The sequence below is a fragment of the Alligator mississippiensis genome, chromosome 14 (genome assembly GCF_030867095.1).
Source record: "Alligator mississippiensis isolate rAllMis1 chromosome 14, rAllMis1, whole genome shotgun sequence".
In the NCBI taxonomy this organism is placed as follows: Eukaryota; Metazoa; Chordata; order Crocodylia; family Alligatoridae; genus Alligator; species Alligator mississippiensis.
In genome coordinates this window covers 36,152,341-36,175,434 of record NC_081837.1, presented here as the reverse complement: position 1 = coordinate 36,175,434, position 23,094 = coordinate 36,152,341, and the positions used below count along the sequence as shown (strand labels likewise).

Genomic DNA, 23,094 nt, shown 5'->3' with positions numbered 1-23,094 from the left:
TCTAGATGGGTCTTAAAAACCTTCAAGGATGGAGATTTCAAAACCTCTTTGGGTAACCTGTTCCAGTGAGAAAGTTTTTCCTAATATCTAACATAGAATCACAGAAAGTTAAGTTGAATATTCCAAGAGCAAGCATGGTAAGTTCAAAAGTAAGGTTAAGTGTAAAAGAGACACACACATAATAAGTTAGGAACACAAACACAACACCCAAGTAATCTTAACTGCAACCTGGAGTGAAGCTTTACAATTTGGGCGAGTCATAAATTTTCCATTTTGATAAACTTGTATCAAACAGCACCAATTCACTTAACCTTAAATATTTCATTCAGAACATCTCAGTTTTGATGAAAATTTAATTATGAGGCAACCTTACTTGGAGTCCCATGGGTCATGTCCAGACAAGCTTGCATGTGCAGTGTGTGGCACCACAGATCTGTCTGCAGCACGGCAAACTGCACACGTCACACATGCAAGCATTCCCTGTTCTGCTAATTTGTAGTGCAGCAGGGGAGGTTTTGACACCAGGAGATCCTGGTGCCAAAAACACTTGCGCCACAAAAAAGTGGGGCAGTGCACATGGTGACAGCGTGCGCTGCCCCAAACTGGAGCCTGGCTGGCCAGAGCCATGCTCTAGCTGCCGGCCAGGCTCCACACACCCAGATCACTACTGCTAGAGTCCCAGGAGGCCCTCAGGAACCGAGATGCTGGCCCCAGCCTCCCCTACCCCACCTGGAGCATTTTAGCCTGTACTAACCCTAAATGTAGGGGTGTGCACTGGGTCAAAATGCAGTAGCATGAATTTGTGCCAGTGCTTTTTTTCCTTGCAGCAACTGCGCACCCTTGCTCATGGGGACACAGCCAAGGTGTCTGCTCTGGGACCAAGGATGATGGGAAGCTGTTAAGTACCTGGAACTGGAGCGCATTCATCTAGCAGTTCTGACCTGGAGCCAGGTCTACTGGAATCTCCCTACAGCTGTTTAGTGAAATTAAAAATCGTACTCATTTTACTGCTAATTGGACTAAGGGACTGCAGATTCTGGGAGCTGTCCATTTGCCAGAAATATTAAAATAATTTGGTTTAATTTAGCAGAGCTAGGTAGTTAGAAAATAAGACAGAAAATAAGAATATAAATACAAAAAGGATAGAATCGAGAAGAGGAATAATAGTGTTTTTCTTTGCTTACCTTGAGGAATTTGGACCAATCCCACACTTATACCAGCATGCACATCCCCCAGGAGCCACTCTCTGATCCGATATATACACAACCAGTTCAGGATGGGAAACATAGTATGCACGAACTTTCTGAATCTTCCCCAGGAGAATCTAAGAGGAAACAGACATGTTACATATATGTGTGTTGAGCACTTCCACTGTTTTGTTTTTTTCTGGGTTTCTGCTCTCTCCATGCTCAGAACCCAGACAGCTATGATTAATCCTTTGCAAGCCCTAAAAGCATATAACGTGAATTCATATAATAAGAATACACTGTAATGATTTCTGTGTGTGGTGCCCCATAACTGCAAATATTCCATGTTCTGCTCAAGAGATTAGCACACAATAGTTTGCAAATGCAAGAGCTCACAACCCTGGACATGCTGACTGCTTATTCCTGGTATCACAGCAGCAAAACATAAGGTGCATTGATTCTGGTTATAGGTGGAAAATAGAAAATCATGAAGTCCCAGAAAATAGAGGTGAAAAGACACCACTTCCTGTATCTCCCCTGGGGAATAGTCAATTGTGTTTCCTGTATGAAATTCTCTAACATGAGTATGTCAACCTTACAGCCTGGAAGAAAGATCCCACCTATATAGTACATGTATTGCACATGAGCAATATGCAATGTGCATGCCTCGGTCAAAGTCTAGTACCCAAACTTTAAAAAGTTGTTATATTTTCTGGCTGCAAACATCATTTTTAAATAGTAACTAAGTGTAACTGAGGAGTGCCTGCCCAGGTCTGTAGGCAGCCTGAAGCAATGACTTCGAAGAGTGAATTCCATTGATCCAACTGGAGTGTCAACTTTAAAGCCTGATCATGGCACTTCTGTACCAACAGTGACTTTTTAATAACTAGTGTTGAAGTGATGTTGTAGCTGTGATGATCCAGGAAATATGCAAGGCCTGAAGTACTGTATTTGGCACCTGAAACTTCTGGTTCATCCCAACCATACAGTTAGTTCAATAAAGCATATTGCCCACAAAAATCCTTGCCTCTTGCACATTTAATAACTGATAATTTAAGCACATGGAGTGGGCCGTGTGGTGCAAGTAAGTATGCTGGGTTGGTAACTGGGAATGAAATAGAGAAAAGAAAATAGAGGATGTTCATGAAATAGGGAAGTGAGAAAGAACCAGAAAAAGGAATATGAGGAAGCAAAAGAAACAAAGGGCAGAAATAATAATGTTACTAAAAGGAGGCAGATTTTGTCACTGAATGATGAATGCACCAATAAAAGACTGAACAAATAATGTTTAGTTACAACGTAAAAGCAATAATTTATCTTAATCTCTGTGAAAATCATCTACTGATGGCAGTAGGACCACATGCACCAAAATGTGAACTCCAGCTCACAGACCACATTTAACCCTCTCCACCAAATAGGTTTGAAACCATTGCTGCAGTAGTTTGTTCGCTGCCTTTCCCTTTTTGTTAAATATCCCAAGTGATGGTGCTTTTCACAAACCAACTGATTTTATTATTAAGGGTGTTCCTGAGTGAATGAAAAGCTGGAAAAGAAGTAGTGAATCAATTTGTGCTCTCATTTACATCAGTGTAACCCTAGATTACTTCCACTTACCTCGGTGAGATTACTGGGGATTTACTTCAATGTAACTGAGAGCTAAATCTCTCATAGTTTTGTATTAAAATTTGTATTAACAGTTTCTCAGATCTGAGCAGGCTGGAATGGGATAACATTTAGACAATTAAGTTCACTTAGGTGTCTTACAGGTGGAAAAGGATCGAGTCCTTTATTTTTGGTGAACTCTGAGACAGACTTCTGAGAAGTGATAAATGCATCTTTCAGATGACTTGGCGTCCACTTTTTTATGCGGACAGTGGTATTTAGGTGCAAAAGGAGCCCATCTAGTACACAACTACTGTTTCTTGTAGGTCAATTCACAGAGAGGTACCTGGTGCTATTTAAAAATAAATCAAACCTGACACTTACAGGCACCCCTGTTTTCTCTGATGAAGATGTAGTACATCCAAATAAAGCCAGAAATTAAGTGGACATGAACATAACTCAGGGACAGCTCAAGCTAGGTGCCAGCAGCATCAAACCAAATTAAAAGGGAAACTGATAAAGTGGCTCCCAAACTTTAACTGGTTATGCTTTCCCTGATGGAAGAACAGGGGACATTCTCTGTTAAAAAACGCTGCTATCTGGTGCACGCTGTTGGGAACTCACCATAGACGGATGGTTTATAACAGGAGAGACACCCTAATCCCAAGAGCCAATGTTCCAAAGAGAATTTGTGAGGGTTCAACTTTCCCATTCTTTTCAAAGAATAAAGGGCGGGCAAATGGGTTAGAAAGAGGGTATCAAAGATACAGCCCACAGACCAAATCCAGGCCACAGAGCTGTGTCACCAAGTCCGTGTGGCTCCTGGAGAAGCCTTGTGATCTTCTCCAGGAGCCACAGATGTAGGGTAAGTGGAGGCAAGGCCCACCATAAAAATATCAGGGTATGGAGCTCTGTTGGGGATGTGTTTCAGTAAGGGCTGCATTAACCTCCCAGCTCCCTAATCTGATACAGCACTGCTCACCCCACCACTGCTTGCCCACTGCTCGCCTTGCCACTGGAGCTGGGTTCAAATCCGACCCAGAAGATTTCTTGCTGGCTGGTTCTAGCCCGAGAGGAGCCCTGCTGTCAGGATGTGGCCTGGGGGCCAAGCACGTCTGACAGTCACTCCTGGGTGAGAGCAATTTTTGTCAGTCCTGCAGGAAAGCCAGCCAGCCTCTCGGTCCTACGAAGAGGGAACCGAAAATGGTATCTGGAGAATTTAAGCAACCAAAATAGCAAAATCTACAAAGCGGAAAAGCAGACGTAACCTTGTATCTAGCAACTTGGGTGGCGGGAAGCCCTGAAACAATTGGCACGGTTCCTCCTCATCACGCACAAAACCTTGGGCTGATGACAAGTCTGAGACAGACGTTCATAATGGACAGAGACCGGCGTGGACTGTCGGCTGTAGCGCTGTGCTGAGCTTCGCCTCCCACTCCCCAGGCATGGAGCTCTGTAGCGACTATTTGATTTCAGCTGTTATTACAAACTTCTGGTTTTGCATTGACAAGTAGCAGCAGAAGGACAGCACCTGACAGAGCCCCTCAGCTTTTTCACAGATTTCCAGAAAACAACTCACCTGCATTGGACCTTCCTTCGTTGGACTTGAAAGATTTTGAAATCCCTGTTCTTGGGCAGGGGCTCGTGTCTTTCGTAGGTTCTCTCAAAGTGGTCTTCAGTGCGCAGACCCCGATTGATGTGGTAGCTCCTTGATTGCCTGTGCGGACCGAAGGGATGACTGTCTGGCTCCATCCGGTCTCGGACGTCCGAAGGCACGGGAACCCCGAATGCCGGCAAGCAAAATGAAAGCTCTCGTCTGCGATGCTAAAGAGAGGAAAGAGGGTCACGGACCTGAAATGACTCTTCAGATAGTTACACCGACTGAACCGACCGGGCGCCAGGGTCGGTAATCGACGCCCGGGGCCGCCCCACACAATCCGCAGAGTTAAATTAGGCTCTGGCAGCTGGAAATCCTCTATCTGCTAAGTGCAAGCAGCAACCCCGATGCGGCCTGCGGCACCGCCTGGTCACGTCGGGGCGGGATGCGATCCTGCTAGCCCTGCGTTGATCTCTAGGGCCTGCGAGAGCAGTGCCCCAGCCATGCCGCTGAGCCTCTCGCTCTCCTTCCCATCCCGTGAGCCCCTCCTTCCCATGGCTTTCTCCGCCTCCTTTTTTTCCTCCCTCTTTCCTCCAGGCCTCCCTCTGCCCCTCGCCCCTCAGCCGCTGGGGCCGTCCCAGGCAGGCTGCCCACCCTGCCCACGGCAGCGCAATGGCAGGCGCTGGCACGGCCGTCCCCTCAAAGCCGTGGCTCGGCCAACTGCCAGCCCGGGGGGAGGGGTGGAGGATCTTTCTGGAAGGCTCCCACCCCAGGAGGGCGCCGGGTCGGGTCCCCCTCTTGGAGGAAACTGCGGCTGATCCACCCCCGAGGGAGGGCGTCTGACTCCCCCCCCTTCCACTTCTGCCCCAGGTGGGACAAGAGCCGAGTCCCAGGTCTACCCGCTCTCCTCGACGGGCGTGCAACGCGAGGGACGGCTCCCAAGAGCCTGGAGAGGCATTGCCAAGGATCCTGCGCGGCAAACGGGAAGGTCGCGGCGCAGACGCCAGCTTCCTGGCTCCAGCCAGCGTTGCCAGCACGGCGTGAAAGCAACTTCGCCGGACTGGAAGTTGCGCACGGGTGTCCCACCCCCAAAACAAGCGCTCTGCTCCCAGCTTGAGCTCTCATGGCAGCCAGAGGAAATGTTTTGAGGACACGTTCAAGAACATGGAGGCCCACATCAAGAGCTGGGAGCTGGCTGCTAAGTGACCCCAAAGGTGCTGCAACCTCAACCAAGCGGCAGCCCGCTCGAGGTAAAGCGTCTGCCCGTCTAAGCAGAGAAGAGAGAGCGGAGACAGGAGAAGGAGAGGAGCCCCAACCTACAGCCGATTCCCCCTGAAGAAAGATCTGCAACATCGGCGGATGGGTCCCGTGGCTCCATGATTGGACTCTTAAGTCACCTGAAGACCCAGTGATGAGGCATGGTAGAGATCGGCCTCGAATCAAGGGATTGCTGCTGCTGACCATTTGAACTGCGCGGGGTAGTTAGACTTGGCTTGCGCGCACATTGCAAGTGGCAGGACAGGCGAGATCCAACCTCCTCCCTACTTATAACTTCTCAGGGGAGCAGACTTCAGTCCCACAAAGCCAAACTCTAACACCAGGGATGTGGCTTGGGTGGGATCACGATCAAATTGCGCTGGATGGGGCAAATACCACACAAATATCACTATTCCTGTCTCAGGGAGAAGCGGAGGCTTGACCTCACGCCTCAGGTGAAGTATAGCACGGTCCACGGTCCTAAATTCAAACCCCACTAAACACTGGTTATTTGTTGGTTGACCATTGCTCATCTCTTTACTTTCTTCTTCTTATTTTAATTCAGGCTCAACTTCAGCACTGCTTATTAGGACATGCTTTACTTGAAGTGCTGATTTAAAGCCAGTTGGTTTAATCTAATTACCTGAAACACATGCTTCAAGTTAAGTATATCCACATCTGCTTTGGCAGCATGCCTCGTGCAATGCGGACAAACACAGATATTCCACTTCCCTAAAATATTAATAGTGCAGAAGGTGCATGCAATGGGGGCCCAGGCCCAGGACACACTGGGAAATCCACCTGGGGGACAACTGTCATTGCAGGTCTTTCAGATGGACACTAGAGGCCAAATCGGCATTAAAAGGAAGGACATGGTCACACCAAACTGGGACTCGGGCTCTCCTAAATCTGCTTCTGTGCAAATGCGTCAGGTATCCAGTTGGTAGCTGTATTGGTCTAGAGGAAAAAGCAATCAGGGTCCGTGGACAGAAGTGATGTCTTTTATTAAGATTTTTTTTGCAAAGATCTTGTTGGTTTAATTGCAAGCTTTCAGGCACAAACACCCTTTATCAGGCATCAGAGAAACACCTTTCATACAGGCCTAAACCTGGATACCGGACGCATGGAATATGTTGAATTTTAGCTGATTTTTTAAATGAAATCTTCATATTTTCCCAAGCTGGAAGCAACTGCAACCGCCTGAAACGTGAGACCCTGCTCCTGCCTTTGTTTCAAGGTAATTCGCATCATCACAGATCCTCACAGGAGACCTGTCCTTAACAGCTATGAACCACTGCCCTGAGTTTTCCATCTATTGACCCCTCCATAAAATCCTGTGAAATACGAACTTTCATTTCTACCCGGGAGAACTTTTCCAATCTTTTCTCTGATGCCTGATGTGGGTTTGTGCCTGAAAGTTTGCAATGAAAGAACTTGCAATTAAAGTTTGCAATGAAAGTCTGCAATTAAAGATTTTTTTTTCCTTTTTTTGCAAAAAAAATCTTCTTGGTCCAATGAGAGATCGCTTCTGTCCCCTGGCCGTGACGGCTCCGTGCAAAAGCCTCAGCGAAGGTTATTCCCGCTCGGGGTTTCTTTAGCTGATTTTGCTCCTGCAACCACACGCGCCGCGGCGCCCCCCCCCCGCCCAGCTCTCGCGAGACCGCCCCCGCGCTGGTTCCATATTGGGTCATCCCCGTCCCCGCTGCCACAACTCTCGCGAGACCCACTGGAGTCTCGGCCGGGCTGTGCCACTGGCGGAGCGGGAGGGGGGCGGGGGGTGGGTGGTTACGTTGCTCCGCGGTTGCCGTCAGCGCCTGCAGCCGCCTCTACCTGCTCGAGGAGCCCCCTGCCCCCGCCTCCTGCGGCCCCCCCGCCCCGCGCGCGAGGGAGGAGCCCCCCCGCCGGCTCGGGAGGGGACGGGAGGGGGGGCCGCGCGCGGGACCCCCCCCGCCCGGCCCGGCCCGGCGCCGCCGCCGCCGCGATGTCTCAGGAGCGGCCCAAGTTCTACCGGCAGGAGCTGAACAAGACGGTGTGGGAGGTGCCCGAGCGCTACCAGAACCTGTCGCCGGTGGGCTCCGGCGCCTACGGCTCCGTGTGGTGAGTGCCCGCCAAGCTAAGCAGGGTCGGGCCCGGTGCGCGCTTGGATGGGGGACCGCGGTGGCCCAAAGGCCTCGGGCTGCGGGGACAAGGGGAGTTTGGTGCCTGAAGCATTGGGGCTGCAGAGGTCATTTAGATGCAGATCAGATCACGCCTATGCAAACTGTCCCGTGCGCTCTTCAATCCCGACAGCGTGTCCTGCTGCTGTGAAATGATGTCAGCGTGCATTTCAAACCCGGTGGTTTGAACAGCTGGGGTCAGGTAGCAGCAGAGCCTTTTAGGTGTAGAAATATTGGTAACACTGTAATGGGTTTCTCGGTGCCTGCAGTGCTCCAGCACCTGATGGGCCGGTGGGTGCAGCCAGGACGCACCTGTCACTGCATTCATGCAAAATACTCATGGTAGAAGTCAGGCTGGAGACCTCCAGAGGACTTGTCTAGTCTAACCCGCCCTGCCTGAGGCAGGGTTGTTCCTATCCAAAGCGTCCTGTGCGCCAAATCATCTTAAATACGCAACCCATGATCAGTTAATGCCAGAGCCATAGTCCCCAAATGCAAATAGAAATGATTTTCTTTTGCTGGGGTTACACGACCCCAGCAGTCTTTCCTGCCCAGATCAAGGGGCTGGACCTGATGATCGCATGATGTCCCTTCCAGCCCTAAACTTCTGTGAATCTTTACACGTTGTAGCTTTAAAAAAAAAAAAAAAAAAGCTGTCTGTTGGTTCTGTTTTTTTTGACAGCAACGTGTTCATTTGAATGATAAAACTGTCTGCAAGTTCCATTCAAATAACACCTATTTCCTAAAACTGCTGTGTCACAAGGAGATGAGTATTTGTCCCCTGCCGTGTATAAAGGAGTTAGTAGTTTGAATAACTGAATGTGCTCTTGGAACTGTTATCGTTGAAAAGCTGAGTTTAGTTGCAGCAGACCAGAGGCCTGACCTCCCTAGTTCATGAGTCCTCCTGAGGTGCTGAATGTGCTCAACCCTCTTGGATTATAATGGGGGGAAAATGAGCATGCTTCCTGACCGTCTGACTTTATTTTTAAGAACAACCCTTTCAAAATCCCTCCTCCTGTTCCAGATTGTGTTTTCCAGACTCTAAGTATTGCTTCCAAATGCTTCTTTCCACTGCTAACAACGTAAGGATTTGCATCATGAATTTCCTGTTTTGCAGTGTCAAAGCTTTCAAAGATTGTGCAACTGCCTTTCAGTAGCAGAAGAACCTATTTTTTATTGAAAGCAGTTTCAAACAGACTGGAGTCTAGTAGACATATCTACTGTGTCTTTCTGTATGTCTTATAGTAATTTTTTTCCTATAGAAAAGGGAGAAAATAGGTCTGTCCCCGCTGCTTTTTGCTGTACTTGGTTTGAATAGTGTAGTTTATCTTATAAAATTTGATGGCACTTTGCTACTAATCAAAGTTCATGTCTGTTTCTACAGACTTGCTCCTTCTTGGCTCATTTTCTTTTCCAATCTGTCATCACTACGAAGTATGTTGTATTTAAGATATAATTGGAACAGATTAAGGTTACAACAGCAAAGCCAGGAGATTCTCCTGCAGTGTTAAATTGAGGTAGTGAAATAAGCAGAATATACTAAGATATATCACTATAGGGGTATGTACCAGGGAGGATGTGAATGGGTGGGTGGGAGCTGGGGGTAGAGGGAGTTTAAACAGGAGGAATATTAAGTCTCATAGAGAGAAGACTTTTTCAAACATAAATAATTGCATCAGCAAATCATGAAGACCATATTTTCCAAAGTATAACATCATTTATTTAGGAGATGGTGCAGGTAGACATCTCAGTTGTTTTTAGGAGACAGCTTTAATTTAAGAAATGGAAATTAAGATGCAGAGATACGGGGTGGAGGCTCAAACTTTTAGGAACTGAGAAACTGATGTAGACAGAAATGTTTCTTACACTCAGCAAATAATCATTTGCTGTTGTATCTGTTGGATGGAATACATATTTCATTTGATCGTACAACAGTTTCAATATTCTTGACACAACCCTGTGGTTTAGTCTACACGAATTCATTCTGGGGTTGCTGAAGTACCTCTCTCATAAAGCCCTGACAGTTTGGAAGAGGGGATTTTGAATAACTTCCTGCAAGGTTGTAAAATGGAATTGATGCTGCTACAACACTAGTAATTTCCCTCCCATGTGGGGGAGAACTAATTGTAGATAGCATGGTTTCAATTAGTTCCAAGCTAAGAAAAGTGTGTTATAGATGTTTCAGCACTTTGAAACGGTCAGTACTCAAAACGGGTTTTGCACTAGATGGGCATAGTGTTGCACAGGCATTATGAATGCAAGGCTTTACAAGCAGTGTCTTTTTCTTGTAGTCGGCTTTTGCCCAAAGTTTTTGGGAACTTCACAGTCAAATATGTTTTAATTTGTTCTAGAATATGTCTAAAGCTTCATTCAGTTTCAGGAGGAATTTAAGCAGATGCACAAGAATCTTGTAACATGGCTCGTATATAGCATATATATCCAGATACACACAGTACAGTATTCACAGTAGTTTAGGGCTGGAAGGGACCTCATGAGATCATTGGGTCCAGCCCCCCTGCTCTGGGCAGGAAAGACTGCTGGGGTCAAGTAACCCCAGCAAGGTGTGCATCCAGTCTCCTCTTGAAGATCTCCAGGGTAGGTGCCTGCACCACACCTGCTGGGAGTCTGTTCCAGATCTTTATCTGGATCCAGATATGTTTCTGTTATGAGTGGAAGACTAAAGCGTCAGAACTAGATTTGTTTCTCAGTTACTAATCATACAGATAGTTTAGTTTCCTTTGAATTTGTAGTAGTTTCCCTTTTTTAAGTTAAGGAACTTTAAGTGCTTAAGACTAAGGGGAAATGTAGTGAAAAGCCTTAAATGTCCCATTCCAAATACTTCAAAATAATAATGATTTTTGCAGGCTTTTGAGTTAGCATTTGTCTTCACCTTCCCAAATCCATCAGCATAGCAGAAGTGCTCCTGTGTACATGTGTGGGAGGCAGGGGAGAACTACTAGCAATACAAGAAAACTGCCGTCCCAACTCATAGATGAAATAATCTGATTTGATCATAGCAGTTCCAAACTGCCCTGGTAGTCTGTATGTGGCTTGCTCACACTGGGCATCTTCTTTTCATTTAAAAGGGTGTATGGGGACTGACTGGTGAGAAATTTTCAGGCTTGACAGTGGTCCGTTGTTCCAAAACGTTTGGGAAATACAGGTTTATAGGACTTCTGGTTTGCTTGTGAATGTGGGTGTGATTTACATCTGCAGTACTGAATGAGAGAAAAGGAGTCTGAATGCTGTATTCAGTGCTGGAAGTAGTGAGGATCCTGTTCATCTTTATCCTCTTGTAAGAGGAGATTCCAAAGGCCACCGGCAGTTCTTGTTATGGTTTTATCTCACGCGTTCATGAGTTTCATTGTCCCAGATGCATGTAGTTGTGAACTGGATGCCATGTGGAGGAAGATGACCTGAGGTAACAAGAGTAAGTTCCATGAAATGCTTCCTTTTGGCTGTGTAGGTTGTAGCTGTGTTGGTCTAAGGATACAGGCAGACAAGGTTCTTTGGGTGAATCTGATATTTTTTATTAGACCAACTTAAATAGTTGGGGAAACAAATTGCTTAATATGGTTTTTCCAACTATTTAAGTTGGTCTAATAAAAGATATCAGGTTCACCCAAAGAACCTTGTCTCTTTTTGGCTGTGACAGAGATCTTGTCTTTATATTCCATCAGGAGCCAGTGTACAGAGGAAAATACCAGGATGCTGTGTGCATCTTCTTTTAACTAAAATTGTAGGATTTTAGTGCGTTTTGTTGAGTTAACTCAAGAGAAAACAAGCAATTATCTGACTACCTCATTAAGGATGCTTGAGGTGTTCTCTAGTCTTCACAGCTCCAAAATAAGGTGAGTCATCGTGATCCAAAACAGACTCATACAAATTAGTCATAAATCTTTACTAAGTTTCATCCATTTCAAGAGGCAAAGATGGCATACAACACAGTGTAATAAGTCTCTCTCATGTTAAAAAAAGGGGATCCTCTGTGTATTACTCAGTTTTCTCAATTGCCATCTCTGTCTGATGAAGTGAACTCAAGATCATGAAAGCTTGCGTGCTCTATCTCATTTAGTTAGTCTACAAGCTGCATACCTATCCTGCCTTCTATCCCACTTTTGGCAAATAAAGTTTTGCTTTGTTGTGACTGGGTTCTCTTAAATTACCCCTCTTCTGGTATCTGTAAGATATTCCACTTTAAAGAAGGTAGGGGCTTACGGCAGCTGCTCTGCCATAACTGCTTTGTGTATTTTGCTCCTGTCCCATGAAAATTAGAAGCTATTTTGTGCTAACTGTGCTTTATTGTATTCTTGACCTATGCCTCCCTTTAACATGAACTTATTGGTTTGTGTGTCCAGACTCTTACAATTTTTCAGGACCTTGCCATTGTCTTCAAATTTGATAGACTCCGCATCCTCACTTTTGTTTGAAATGAATTCTGGGCTAAATTAGAAGAAGACATAAAACATGTTTAATTGTTAAAGTCTAGTTGAAAGAAATGAGTTTATAGCTAGCTTTTGCAGAAGAGTGAAGTTGCTTGCTTCGCTGGTGAAGGGTGTTTCAAGTATGGGGAATGGTATGAAAACAGCTGTGAAATAGTGAGTGGGAGGAAGAGGTTATGAAAAATTTAGAGAGTCAGGTAGTATTAGCAGAAACTATGTGAGCAGGGGCAGAGTAGGAGACCAAATTCTATATTAGGAAGCATGAGGCAGAGCCTTGAAAGTGAGAGCAAAGAATTTGAACAATTAATTTTCAGAAGTGCATTTAAGAGTGTACATCTCATTGTATGGTATTTCAGGCTGTAAGATATAGGCAGGGCAGGGAGACTTGTAGCTTTTCTTTGCAAGCTGGTCTTAATTTACAAGCAAGAGACTGAAAAAGGTGTTGAATCACTTTTTTTTTTTTTTTAGTTAGCAGTTGTTTCCTGGTTGGAGTGTAGGTAAGGAGAGACTTTGAAAGTGCTTGGATTGAGTGAGTGCCCAAGCAAGCTACCTTCAGGACAGAGAGGATCCAATGAAAAAGAATTGGTCAGCAGAGGACCAGGTCTCCAAAGGTAGCTGCTCCACAAGCAATGAAAAGAATATCACTGAAGGTAACTAGTGTTCTACAAAGATTAAAGATCTTAGCCAGGTTTGGCAAAACTCTCCACGCCCAGTTTATTTAAACCTTCGTGTTGTCAGGGTGCTGAGAACATTACTTGGATCCGTGTAAAACGACTCTACCAGTATAACGGAAGAATTGCATCCAGAGAATCTAACATTTAGTTCAGGATTCCAGAGAGAGCGTAAGCTTTGAATTATAATTGCTCCTCCCTTGAAGTGATCTGTTCTGGTAAGTTAGGTAATGAGGCAATTTCCAGAAATTTATCCGCAGTAGTACCTAACTAACTGAGGAATTTGGAAGCTGTGATTTATTTCAGAGGTATGCCCATTTTAAACTTATATTTATCTTATTTTAAATGAATTTGAAAACTGCTTTAGATCGTGCCACTTTTTCCTCAGTCTTTTTCAGATGAAATTTAAGAGATGAACTTAACACAACTTTTAAGGCTGTGATAAATGCCAATTTTAGTGATTTTTTTTTTTTTAAACACTTTCCAACTTGACAGCTGTTGTGTAGCTCTGTGTTCTGTACTTGTAAAACCATTATGCAGTCATCTGCTTCAGCCAAAAATTACTCAGCAAACTCTGATCTTTAGAGAAACACTGTTTTTTAGGCCCCAAATGTGACCTCACTCCATGTTTATAATACTTTGGAGGATATCTCTGCAGTGTAAAGCACTTAATGTGAAGGTGAAGGTGTCTGTGTGTGTCTGTGTGCATGCTAATTAACTGTACTGAATAAATTGAGACCTTTTGGAATTCCTGCAGTTCTCTTGGCCGTGTAGTGCGAGTGAGTATAAAATGCAGCCTACAGGGGTAGTGTAACCAGTTTTGTGTTCAAGTACAGACCGTTGAGAGATCCTGAGCTGAGTGATTACAATCTTCTTCATACTCATTGGCTGTGGCCTTTCAATTTGACAGACTGTGTTCAGTTGAGAATAGTTGTGGCTTCACTGGTTTGCAATAGTTTTTAAGAAGCATTGTCCCCAGAGATGCTCTGAGCAACACAGCTCCACTGATGCAGTTGGGCTACCAATGACCTTTTTTGGATAAGGAACAGGAAGAAAACTGGGATGTGAAATGCAAACAACTAGATTATTTTCAGCTCCCTTAAAAGCTAAATAGAAAAAATGTAAACTAACAACTGGAAAAAAAGCAAAACTGAGAGTTACTTAATAACCCTTTTATCTTATGCTGTTTTTCATGTTAAAAATATGTTTAAATCTTACCCAATTTAAGAGGCTCAAAGAAAGCAAATGCAACTATTACAAAGTATGCAATGATACCATCTAAAGTTTGAAATTGAAATTGAGACTCTGATAGAAACAGTTGTTACACCTACTCCTTGCTTAATGTCATAGTTATGTTCTTGAAAAACGTGACTTTAAGCGAAACAATGTTAAGCGAATCCAGTTATGTCACAGTAGTTACCTACTAGCAGGCAGCAGTCAAACAACATAACCTAACATTGCACAACTTTAAACGAATATGTTCTCTAATAGATGAGCAACGTAATAATGAAGCAACGTTAACTGGGACGATGTTAAGTGAGGAGTACCTGTACTTTTTTTTTTTCCCTTGAAGAACTTGCCAGCTAAGTGGACAAAGTAAAATATAAGAAGGGTCTTTTTCTTTTCCTTTTATCTGGCTTACTGCTTTTATCCACAAGGAAGGTACACTTTCAAAGAACAATGTAGAAATGAGTTTTGGGGATCAAATGTTCTTCATTTGGAGGAATGCATCATCAGGGAAGGTACAGAGTGGTGAGCAGGGAACTTGGTTTGAGCCCTTCATTACTGCTGCTCACTTATGTACATAAGAGAGCTTCTTCCTGTGTTGTCACTTTTCCTGAGCAAATAGACTATGGAAAGCTGTATTTTGACCAAGTGACACAAGATGCTTGTTAGCTATTTTTGCTGGGGAAAATGGAATATGAGTGTCTTTGTCCAAGACCAGGGAGATTTGAAAAATATTTCTCAATGACCTTTGGTAACGCTCTATCTATTCTTTTTTAACCATAGCTCTGCCTATGACACAAAAACTGGGCTGCGAGTGGCTGTGAAGAAGCTGTCCCGACCATTTCAGTCCATCATTCATGCCAAAAGAACCTACCGAGAACTACGGCTACTTAAACATATGAAACATGAAAATGTAAGTTCAGCAGACCCAGAGACATAGAGTTTGGAGAACAGAGTACTTTTTATAGCTATGAAAAAGTGGGTCAAATTGTCTCTCTCCATGCATGAAAATTCCTTCACTGGACTTACATTTCCACTATACCAACTTTCAGTTTCTCATACATACTTCTAAGGCTTTCCAGATCTTTCTCATTTCTTTGCTTCTCTCTCTCTAGTCTGATTCTGTCTGTTCTGCCTCATTGCTTCCTCTGCATTTTCATCTTTGTCCTTCTTGCAGTGCCCTCTTCTTCACAGAAATCTTTTACACTCCAGCATGATAAACACCCACCCTTTTTGCAAATTTCTTGGAACGCAGCATGAATCATCCCATTAAGCAGCTGGCATTCATTTATTGCAAATTGTAGAGGTGCGCTGATATATTGGTCCATGCTAGATCAGCACCGATAAAAGGAAAATTGACATTATTGGCAATCGGCTTCTTTTGGCCAGAATAGCCGATAATGTCGCTGATAAATGCCATGTGCACAGCTGCAGCATGCACGCAGCTAGGAATGCAGCCGGGCAGCTTAGAGAGCAGTGTCCAGCCAGTAAGTCTGTTAGGAGGAAAGGTTGTAGTGGGGGCAGATCGAGGCCCCCGTGGTAAGGGAGGGAATGGCACAGAGGCAGGCGCTGCCTTTGCGGGGCACTGGGCAGAGCTGTGGGCAGATTGTCCGGGGCGGGGCGGCTCCCGTCGCATGTGCCCCCCTGGATTTGTGTATCGGGTGAGGCAGGCTGCCCATTGTGGACACGAGGCCAGGGGCTGCACCAGTTTCTTCCCAGTGTGGGGGCTGGGATGGGGCTGCAGTCAAGGTGGGTGGGGTTTGGGCATGCTGTGGTAGTGTTGGAGGGGGTGGGCAGAGGCGGGTCTATGGGTTGGGCTACAGACTTCCCAACATTTGCTGCAGCCTCCAATAGCCACACCCTCCCAGTTCTGTCTCTGCCTGTCCTGAGTGGAGCCCCTGGCTTCGAGCCTGCAGCAGGCAGTCCGCCTTCACCCCATGTACGAATATGGGGGCATGTGCCCCCCACGCCCCTCTTGGGGGTGCATGCAGTGGCGGGAGCCGCTCCCCCTCCCCCGTGGCTCCTGGACAAGCCGTCTGTGGCTCCATCCCATGCGCTGTCTCAGCTGAGCGGTGCCTGCCCCAGCCCTACTCCGTCCCTCACTGTGGTGGGCTCGATCTGCCACCCCTTCATACTCCCAACTTACCGGTGGGACTCTGCTCTCCAAGCTGCAGGGCTGCATATTGGCTCTCAGATTGGTTAATAATTGGCCATTGATACTAGCCAAAAATTTTTTTTATCATAGATTTCATAGACATTAGGGCTGGAAGGGACCTTGCAATATCATCAGGTCCAGCCCTCTGCCCAAGGGGCAGGAAATCAGCTGGGGTCGGATATCAGTGCACCCCTATTAATTATTCAGTTTATAATAAATCCATCTCTTTTGTTAAGGGGTGCTCCGTGTGTCTCGCCATACTCAGAATTGAGACAGTAAACTCCTTTCAAGAAATACCTTTTAGCTATCTTGTATGACGTTAAGCATACTGTTGGCATTCAGTGTGAATCTCTTTTTCAAAATTAAAATTAATATAACTAACCTCTTCTCAAATTTGCTGCATTATGTAGGTTTGACAGGATCAGGTAATACCACAGAGGTTTTACAGTGCTAATATTCTCTGGATGATGCTTCACATTTTATGTAATGTAATTTCTGAATCCACGATGCAGTAGTCCTCTAAAGTAAGCAAAATTAGGATTGTACTGGGAAGGTTAGACCTAAATAATTAGATTCAAATCTGTGTTGATCTTCTTGTTTCAGTACTTTCACTTATACAGAATTATGCACACCAGTGGATCCTTTTCTTTTTTTTTTTCCTTACCTTTGTCCAATAATAGAGAGGTTTTTTTTCCTGATAGTTTAGAATGCGTCAGTGGTATCATGGTAATAAATGGTGCTTATGGTACAAGGCCTGTTTTGGGATGAACAGTTCCAGTTCAGAGCTGTATTGAAGTATCACCCCATCAATATTGTATGCTGTTTTCGAAGCAGGAAAAGTCATGTGAGTGAACACTCTCCAGCGCTCTGTCCAGCTGTCATAATGTTAACATAAAGACTCTTAACTTCTCAGAACACGAGCTTTAACTTGATACAAAGGAAATTCCTGAAATTGCAGCACTGTGCTGAGCAAACCTGTTTTCAGTGTCTCTATCAGGCAAAGAATTAACATCACAAAACAGATTTCACTGAAGGAGTCTCTTGGGCATTTTGACTAGAAAGCCCCTTGTTTTTCTTTCCAGTGCCTGTAGTGTATTTGGCTATCAGCCATTTCATTCAGCTGCCAGTATCCCCAAAGGATCTAATGTTTTAGAAATCATTTTGACAGTGTTAGTGTTGCTGACATAAATGGAACTTTTGACACATCAACATGCTATGTAGGATAGTGTGCAACAGCACCTGCTAAATGCTGTGGTGAGGACAGAGCTCTACCCTAATGGGCAAAGTTAGCAACTGATTCTGTTTTACACCCAGACTTATCCTGAACTTTTTTCACCTGCTTGAGCATTCCCAAAGCTGAAACCTTTCCTCAAGCTGTTTTTAGCTCAGAGTGGGAATTCCATTTTGGGCTGGGGTGATGAAGATGAGTATAGAAATGTTTGTGAAATTGTAGCATTTAGTATGCATTGCTCCTTCGTTAAGGATGGAAGGTAGTTGCTTATTCTCATGTGTAGAATGGGAATGCATATGTGGTACCTTGTTTAGATGTAGTAGAGTACCAATTTGAAGGAATGAGAGCAGGTTTAATTTAAACAATAGGTTTGTCAATTCTTGCAAACCTAACATGGGGTATTAAAGATGATTTTGAAGGAAGGGTCTGCACATAATGGGCTCATCTACACGTGTGTTTTAATGTGCATTAGCCTTTTTAATGTGCATTTGCCTATTTTTAATGCATATTAAAGCATCACTTAAAAACAACTATTTAGTTAATGCCTATTAAAATAGGCTTAAAAACTGCTCTAATGTGCATTTTCTTAGTACCTCACAACAGAGGGTGCCTATACGTGAGCGCGGAGGCTATTCTGATGCACTGTAATTACAGTGTGTTGGAGCAGATTCGATTAATCAAGTCTTCTGGAGCGTGGCAATCACCGTGCTCCCACAGCCTCCCACAAGTGTCCCCACACTTAAGAATGGCAGCGGGGGTGCTGCCATTCAAGTGCCCCTCCCAGCATTTTCAAGTGCAGGGACGCTGAAACACAAGATACTGTGGCACTTTAATTAGATCCGCTCTCAGAGTGGCTCTAATTAAAGCACCCTCCTACACCTGGAGCATGTGTAAAAGTGCCTGGAGGTACTAGATTTAATGCGCATTAATTAACGCATGTTAATGCACATGTAGACATGCCCAATGCTTTGCACTTGTAGCTACAGAGAGCTCCTTCCTTTTTTTAGTTGGGTGAAGTTTCCCTTTTTAGTACATGCCTTCATTTTTATCTGCCCGTCTGAAAGAGATCTACAAAATATTTTGATGAAAAGCTTAATATCATTGTATTTTATTATAGGTGAGATCATGAGAATTTTATGTGAACAACTAGATGTACTACAGGCTCAAATGATTTTTGACTTGCTAATATTCAGTCAGTCTTAGATAGCCATTCATAGTTGATTGAAGAAGCTTATTTGAAAATTTACTGGAGCTTACCCTTGAAATTCTCTAAATCTGCCGTTTGGCTGTACATTAAGTTATCTAGATGTGACTACAGCCTTGAAGATTTTGTCTGAAACCTCTGTTCCTTAAGTTAGAGATTCAGTTAACCCATAATTGTTGCAGGCTATGTACGTTTGGAAGCTTGTACTGAGAGTTCTGCTGAGACTGGGAATGAGTGGGGAAGAATATGGCCTATAGAAAGGAACCAAAATTACCTGTTTAATATCTGAAATCTCTGTAATTAGCTGTAAATCAACATGCAGTTTTTCTCCTTCTTGCATATTCAGTCAGTTTCCGATCCTTGTCCTCTAAAATTTCAGTTAGAGGTGCACTGATATATCGGTCGTATATTGGGTCAGCACCAATTAAAAGGAAAATTAACCTTATTAGAAATCGACTTTTTTCGGCTGGTGTAGCCAATGACGTCACTGATAAATGCCGTATGCGTGAGCACAGTTGCAGCATGTGTGCAGCTTGGAGAGCAGCCTCCTGCCAGTAAGTCTGTGGGGGAGGAAGGAGCATTGGGGGGGGGGGGGGTTGTAGATTGAGGCCCCCATGGTGAAGGAGGAAGTGGGGAAGGGGCAGGCACTGCCCAGCCAGGGCGGTGAGTGAGACCCCACGGGTGGCTCGTCCAGGAGGTGTCAGGGGGTGAGTACGGGGGGCAGCTCCCTGCCGCTCCATGCACCCCCAGGGAAGGCATGGGGGTGGGCATGTGCCCACCTGGATTTATGCACAGGGTATGGGTGGGCTGCCTCCTGTGGGCACTGTACATTCACATTTCAAACGAATTCTTTTTTTAATCAAAAATCCCCATACCTTTCCTTCTCTGACCTATGAACTTGTATTTAATATTAAGACTGTAAACTCTGAGCAGAAAATAAGTTATTCATCTTGGTAAAGGGCCTCCAGCTTGTAATGCTAAATATATTGACTAATAAATTCTCAGAAGATCCCTTCTGCACTGAAAGTGCTGTAATTTTGAGGAATACCTGCTGCATTCTTCAGGAGTAGGTGCTTGAATTCCTTCTTTGAGCGTAGAACTCAACTCAGGCATGGCCATTCAACCTCAAGTGGCATTTCTATAATACTAAATGTCCTATAATGGAACTTAGAAGTTACTATTTTGGTAATTGTTTTTGTATGAAACTGAAGAATTTAGCAAAGTGAAATGTGGTTGAGTCTCATGTTAGTATTTAATTTGACAAGTTGTTGGTTGTCATATGAAGTTCCTTTGCTTTAAATCTCATCCTGTCTATCAACCATGACACGCATGGAAGCGGGATTGTAGGATCATAATGGATTTCTAAAGATTTGTTTGTTCTCATGCACTAGAGTCTTCTGCTGTATCCTTTGCATGAAATGCTGCTTTTCTACTTAGCATCCCTTTCAGCTGATGTGAAATGCTTCAGCAGGAAACTAAATGGTATTGGAGTACTTGGGTGAACTGTACTCTGTTCTTTCATGTTGAATATAGTTTGACCAGCATCTGTACTGACAGTCCTCAGTCCTAGTTAGGTCTCTGAACATAGTAATGACAACACTTCAGAACTGAGTCAGTGATGCACTGTGGCAGAAACGTGTAAATATTGCAGGTTCTCTCATGAAGGGAAAGGTTTGGCTAGCCTTGATGTACAGGCAGTCCTTGGACTTACGACACAATTGGTTCCTGAAAGCTGCATCTTAAGTCGAAACGTTGCAACTCAGAACTGACTTTTCCCATAGGAAGCAATGTTATAAATGGGGGACTGGTTCCCGAACCAAGGCCCAATACCCTATTTTTATGAAAAATAACCCAGAATTTGGTACTCAATCAATTATAGATGAGTAGTATAGCTACATTAATGCATTTATATTGTAAATAGCAATTGCATTGATTTGGAAGGACTTCTTTGAGGTGACTTCATGGGACTTTTTGAAGGGCTCTTGGCTGGAGTCTTCTCAGGAGTCTTAAAGGAAGTTTGGACAGATACTCTCCGGGGAGATTGGTGACGCAGCGAACTTGTTCGCTGGCATGGTGTTGTGTTAGGTCAGTTGGAAAGTCGAAATTGACGTCAAAAAGCTGAAATAGTGTCAGTTTATAAATGTGGTAAGTGTGAAATCTTGTAAGTCGAAGACTGCCTGTATTGAAACTGTGTAGAGCCAAACAGAGAAAGGTGGCAAGAAGAGTTGGGGTAGAAAAGGCAAACTCTGCCCTTTCATGATAAACTAATGGGTAATGCGATGATCTGACTGATTGATATCTAAGATCGAAACTTCTACTGAAGAAACCTTGCAAGCACATAAATAACTACAGTGGTTGTTTCCCTGCTGTGTTTCAAAGGATGAATTTGCAGTTTTACATGGATATGAAATACTGCAGCTCATATGAACAAAGGAAGGGAATAAATCTTTAACGGGACTGACTTACTGCAGAAGCTAAATAATCTTTAGGATGTAGCATAGGGTGGGTGTGTGGAAGCTGATTCAGTTCAGTTAATTCTCAACCTAATATCCTTGCCAAAAGCATTGTCTGGGTTCTTCGTAACTTGTGCCTTTGACCATCTGCTTAAATTTTTATCTTGGCCGTTTCTGCCTTCACTGGTGTGTGTGTGTGCGTGTAAATGCGGGATGTGGAGAACCCATCTGGATCATAATTTTCACTGGATGGGGAGATTTAAGATGTGTGTTAACTAAAACTTCTTCAATAGTTTTGATTTTTCCCTTCATCTAGCTTCTAGTTTGATAGAAGTATCTTAGTCTTCATTCTCATCTGTTGAGTAAACTGAGATTAAAGACTGTTTGGAAGTTCTTGCTCTTAAATTGTCCTTAAAAAAAAAAAAAAAAAAAAGACTGTTTCCAAATTTTCAACAAAAGCACAGAATATGATGATTCTTCTATAGTGGTGTTGGAGTGATGTTGCCATGAAGGAAGCTAGGAAATACCCAAGTGGCAAGGATTTTTGTGGGTGATACCTTTTATTGGACGAACTGCATGGCTGGGATATGCTGTATTCAAAAGCTTGTCTAAGTCTATCCCAACCATGCAGTTGGTCTAATGAAAGTGTGACCCACAAAAATCCTTGCTTTTCACATTATCCTTTATATTGTGTTATAGAAAATAGCACAGGTATTAAGTTACTATGCTAGAGATTGACTTACACTGTCTTAAAAAGAATTAACAAAAATAAGTAAAGGGAGATTTCTTTTCCCCCTGACATTGTTTGAGCCCCAGTTTTCAAACCTTGGTCTCTGAGATCTTAAATGTATGTATTTTGGAACAATATAATTTAAGATTAATATTAGAATTGGTTAATCAGATTTTTGTCATTTTTAAAACTCGGTCGTATGTTTTGTTAACTGTTATCTTTCAAAGCTTTTGTTTTTCAGTTGGATCTCTAGATGCCCGTTTCTGTTTGCTTTCCCTCTTCCCTAAGAAACTATCTAGAATCATGTACAGGATTTTTATCAAGTAGCAAAATAAAATTGTGTTAATAGTGCAAGGCTTTTCCACCTTTCTTTTGTATTTGCTACTTTAAATGAATGGTTTGGGTGAGAATGATAACCTTAAATGTTAGAAACTTACAACTACTTATAGTGAAAAGATTGTTTTCATTCAAACAAGAACATAAAGACTGATTTCCTTCCTTTTCCCTAGCCTGTTCATGTGGTTAGAAATGAAGTGTGGAGTGAATAGTTTTTCCTCCATTCCAGGAAGAAACCACTAATGAGGTACATTGGATGGTATTACAAAAGTATTGCACAGCTTTTTAATTTTTGCCTTTTTATTTTATAGGTGATTGGTTTGCTGGATGTATTCACACCTGCCAAGTTACTGGAAGAATTCAGTGATGTGTAGGTAACCTTCCTGAAAACTAAGGCCCAAACATCTTCCTTGCTTCCTTGCTGAACTACAGTAGGAGTGTTTAGCCACCCTTGCTCCCTGGTGTAGCAAGAGAGGGATTATGTGGGCAATTTGTTAGAATCATAGGTCTCTTTCATTTCTGCAGTGTTTTAAAAATCTATCCAAGTGCTTGTAGATGTCCTTTGTGTTCCTGCCATCTGCGTTTACTCTTACTCATATTAAATTAAGCCTGAATCTTAGCCACTTCAGCAGAGCAGTGAACCTGGGCTCCTAGCCTGGAATCTACCTCTGGAGAGTAAATAAAAGAAGGGTTATTTTTTGTTATTTTAGAGACTTTTTGACTGCTGTAATTTATACCAAATTCCAGCCCCATGCAGCAGATATGTATTTCTGGAGCTGCTATAAGTTGTAAGGGATCCTGTGGCAGGATAGTTATAGGAGCTCACCAGCATCTAGCAAGGCACCG

General features: G+C 43.8%; 2 protein-coding genes across 3 annotated transcripts in view; one reads left to right on the top strand and one right to left on the bottom strand.

Moving 5' to 3' along the window:
- Nucleotides 1–4,655, bottom strand: part of SLC26A8 (solute carrier family 26 member 8) — a 30,414-nt gene extending 25,759 nt beyond the window's left edge. The window contains exons 1-2 of the mRNA XM_019492465.2: nucleotides 4,369–4,655; nucleotides 1,185–1,324 (exon numbers count right to left, since the gene is read on the bottom strand). Of these exons, the coding sequence (XP_019348010.1) occupies nucleotides 1,185–1,324; nucleotides 4,369–4,541 (313 nt within the window). The 5' untranslated portion in view covers nucleotides 4,542–4,655. The remainder of the gene's footprint in view (nucleotides 1–1,184; nucleotides 1,325–4,368) is intronic.
- Nucleotides 4,656–7,408: 2,753 nt separating this feature from the next.
- The window catches only part of MAPK14 (mitogen-activated protein kinase 14), a 39,241-nt gene continuing 23,555 nt past the window's right edge, over nucleotides 7,409–23,094 (top strand). The window contains exons 1-3 of one of the 2 annotated variants that reach the window (XM_006266185.4): nucleotides 7,409–7,740; nucleotides 14,923–15,052; nucleotides 22,560–22,618. In XM_006266185.4, coding sequence (XP_006266247.1) covers nucleotides 7,625–7,740; nucleotides 14,923–15,052; nucleotides 22,560–22,618 — 305 coding nt within the window. In that variant the 5' untranslated portion in view covers nucleotides 7,409–7,624. The remainder of the gene's footprint in view (nucleotides 7,741–14,922; nucleotides 15,053–22,559; nucleotides 22,619–23,094) is intronic. The other variant, XM_006266186.4, reaches the window with a different exon arrangement.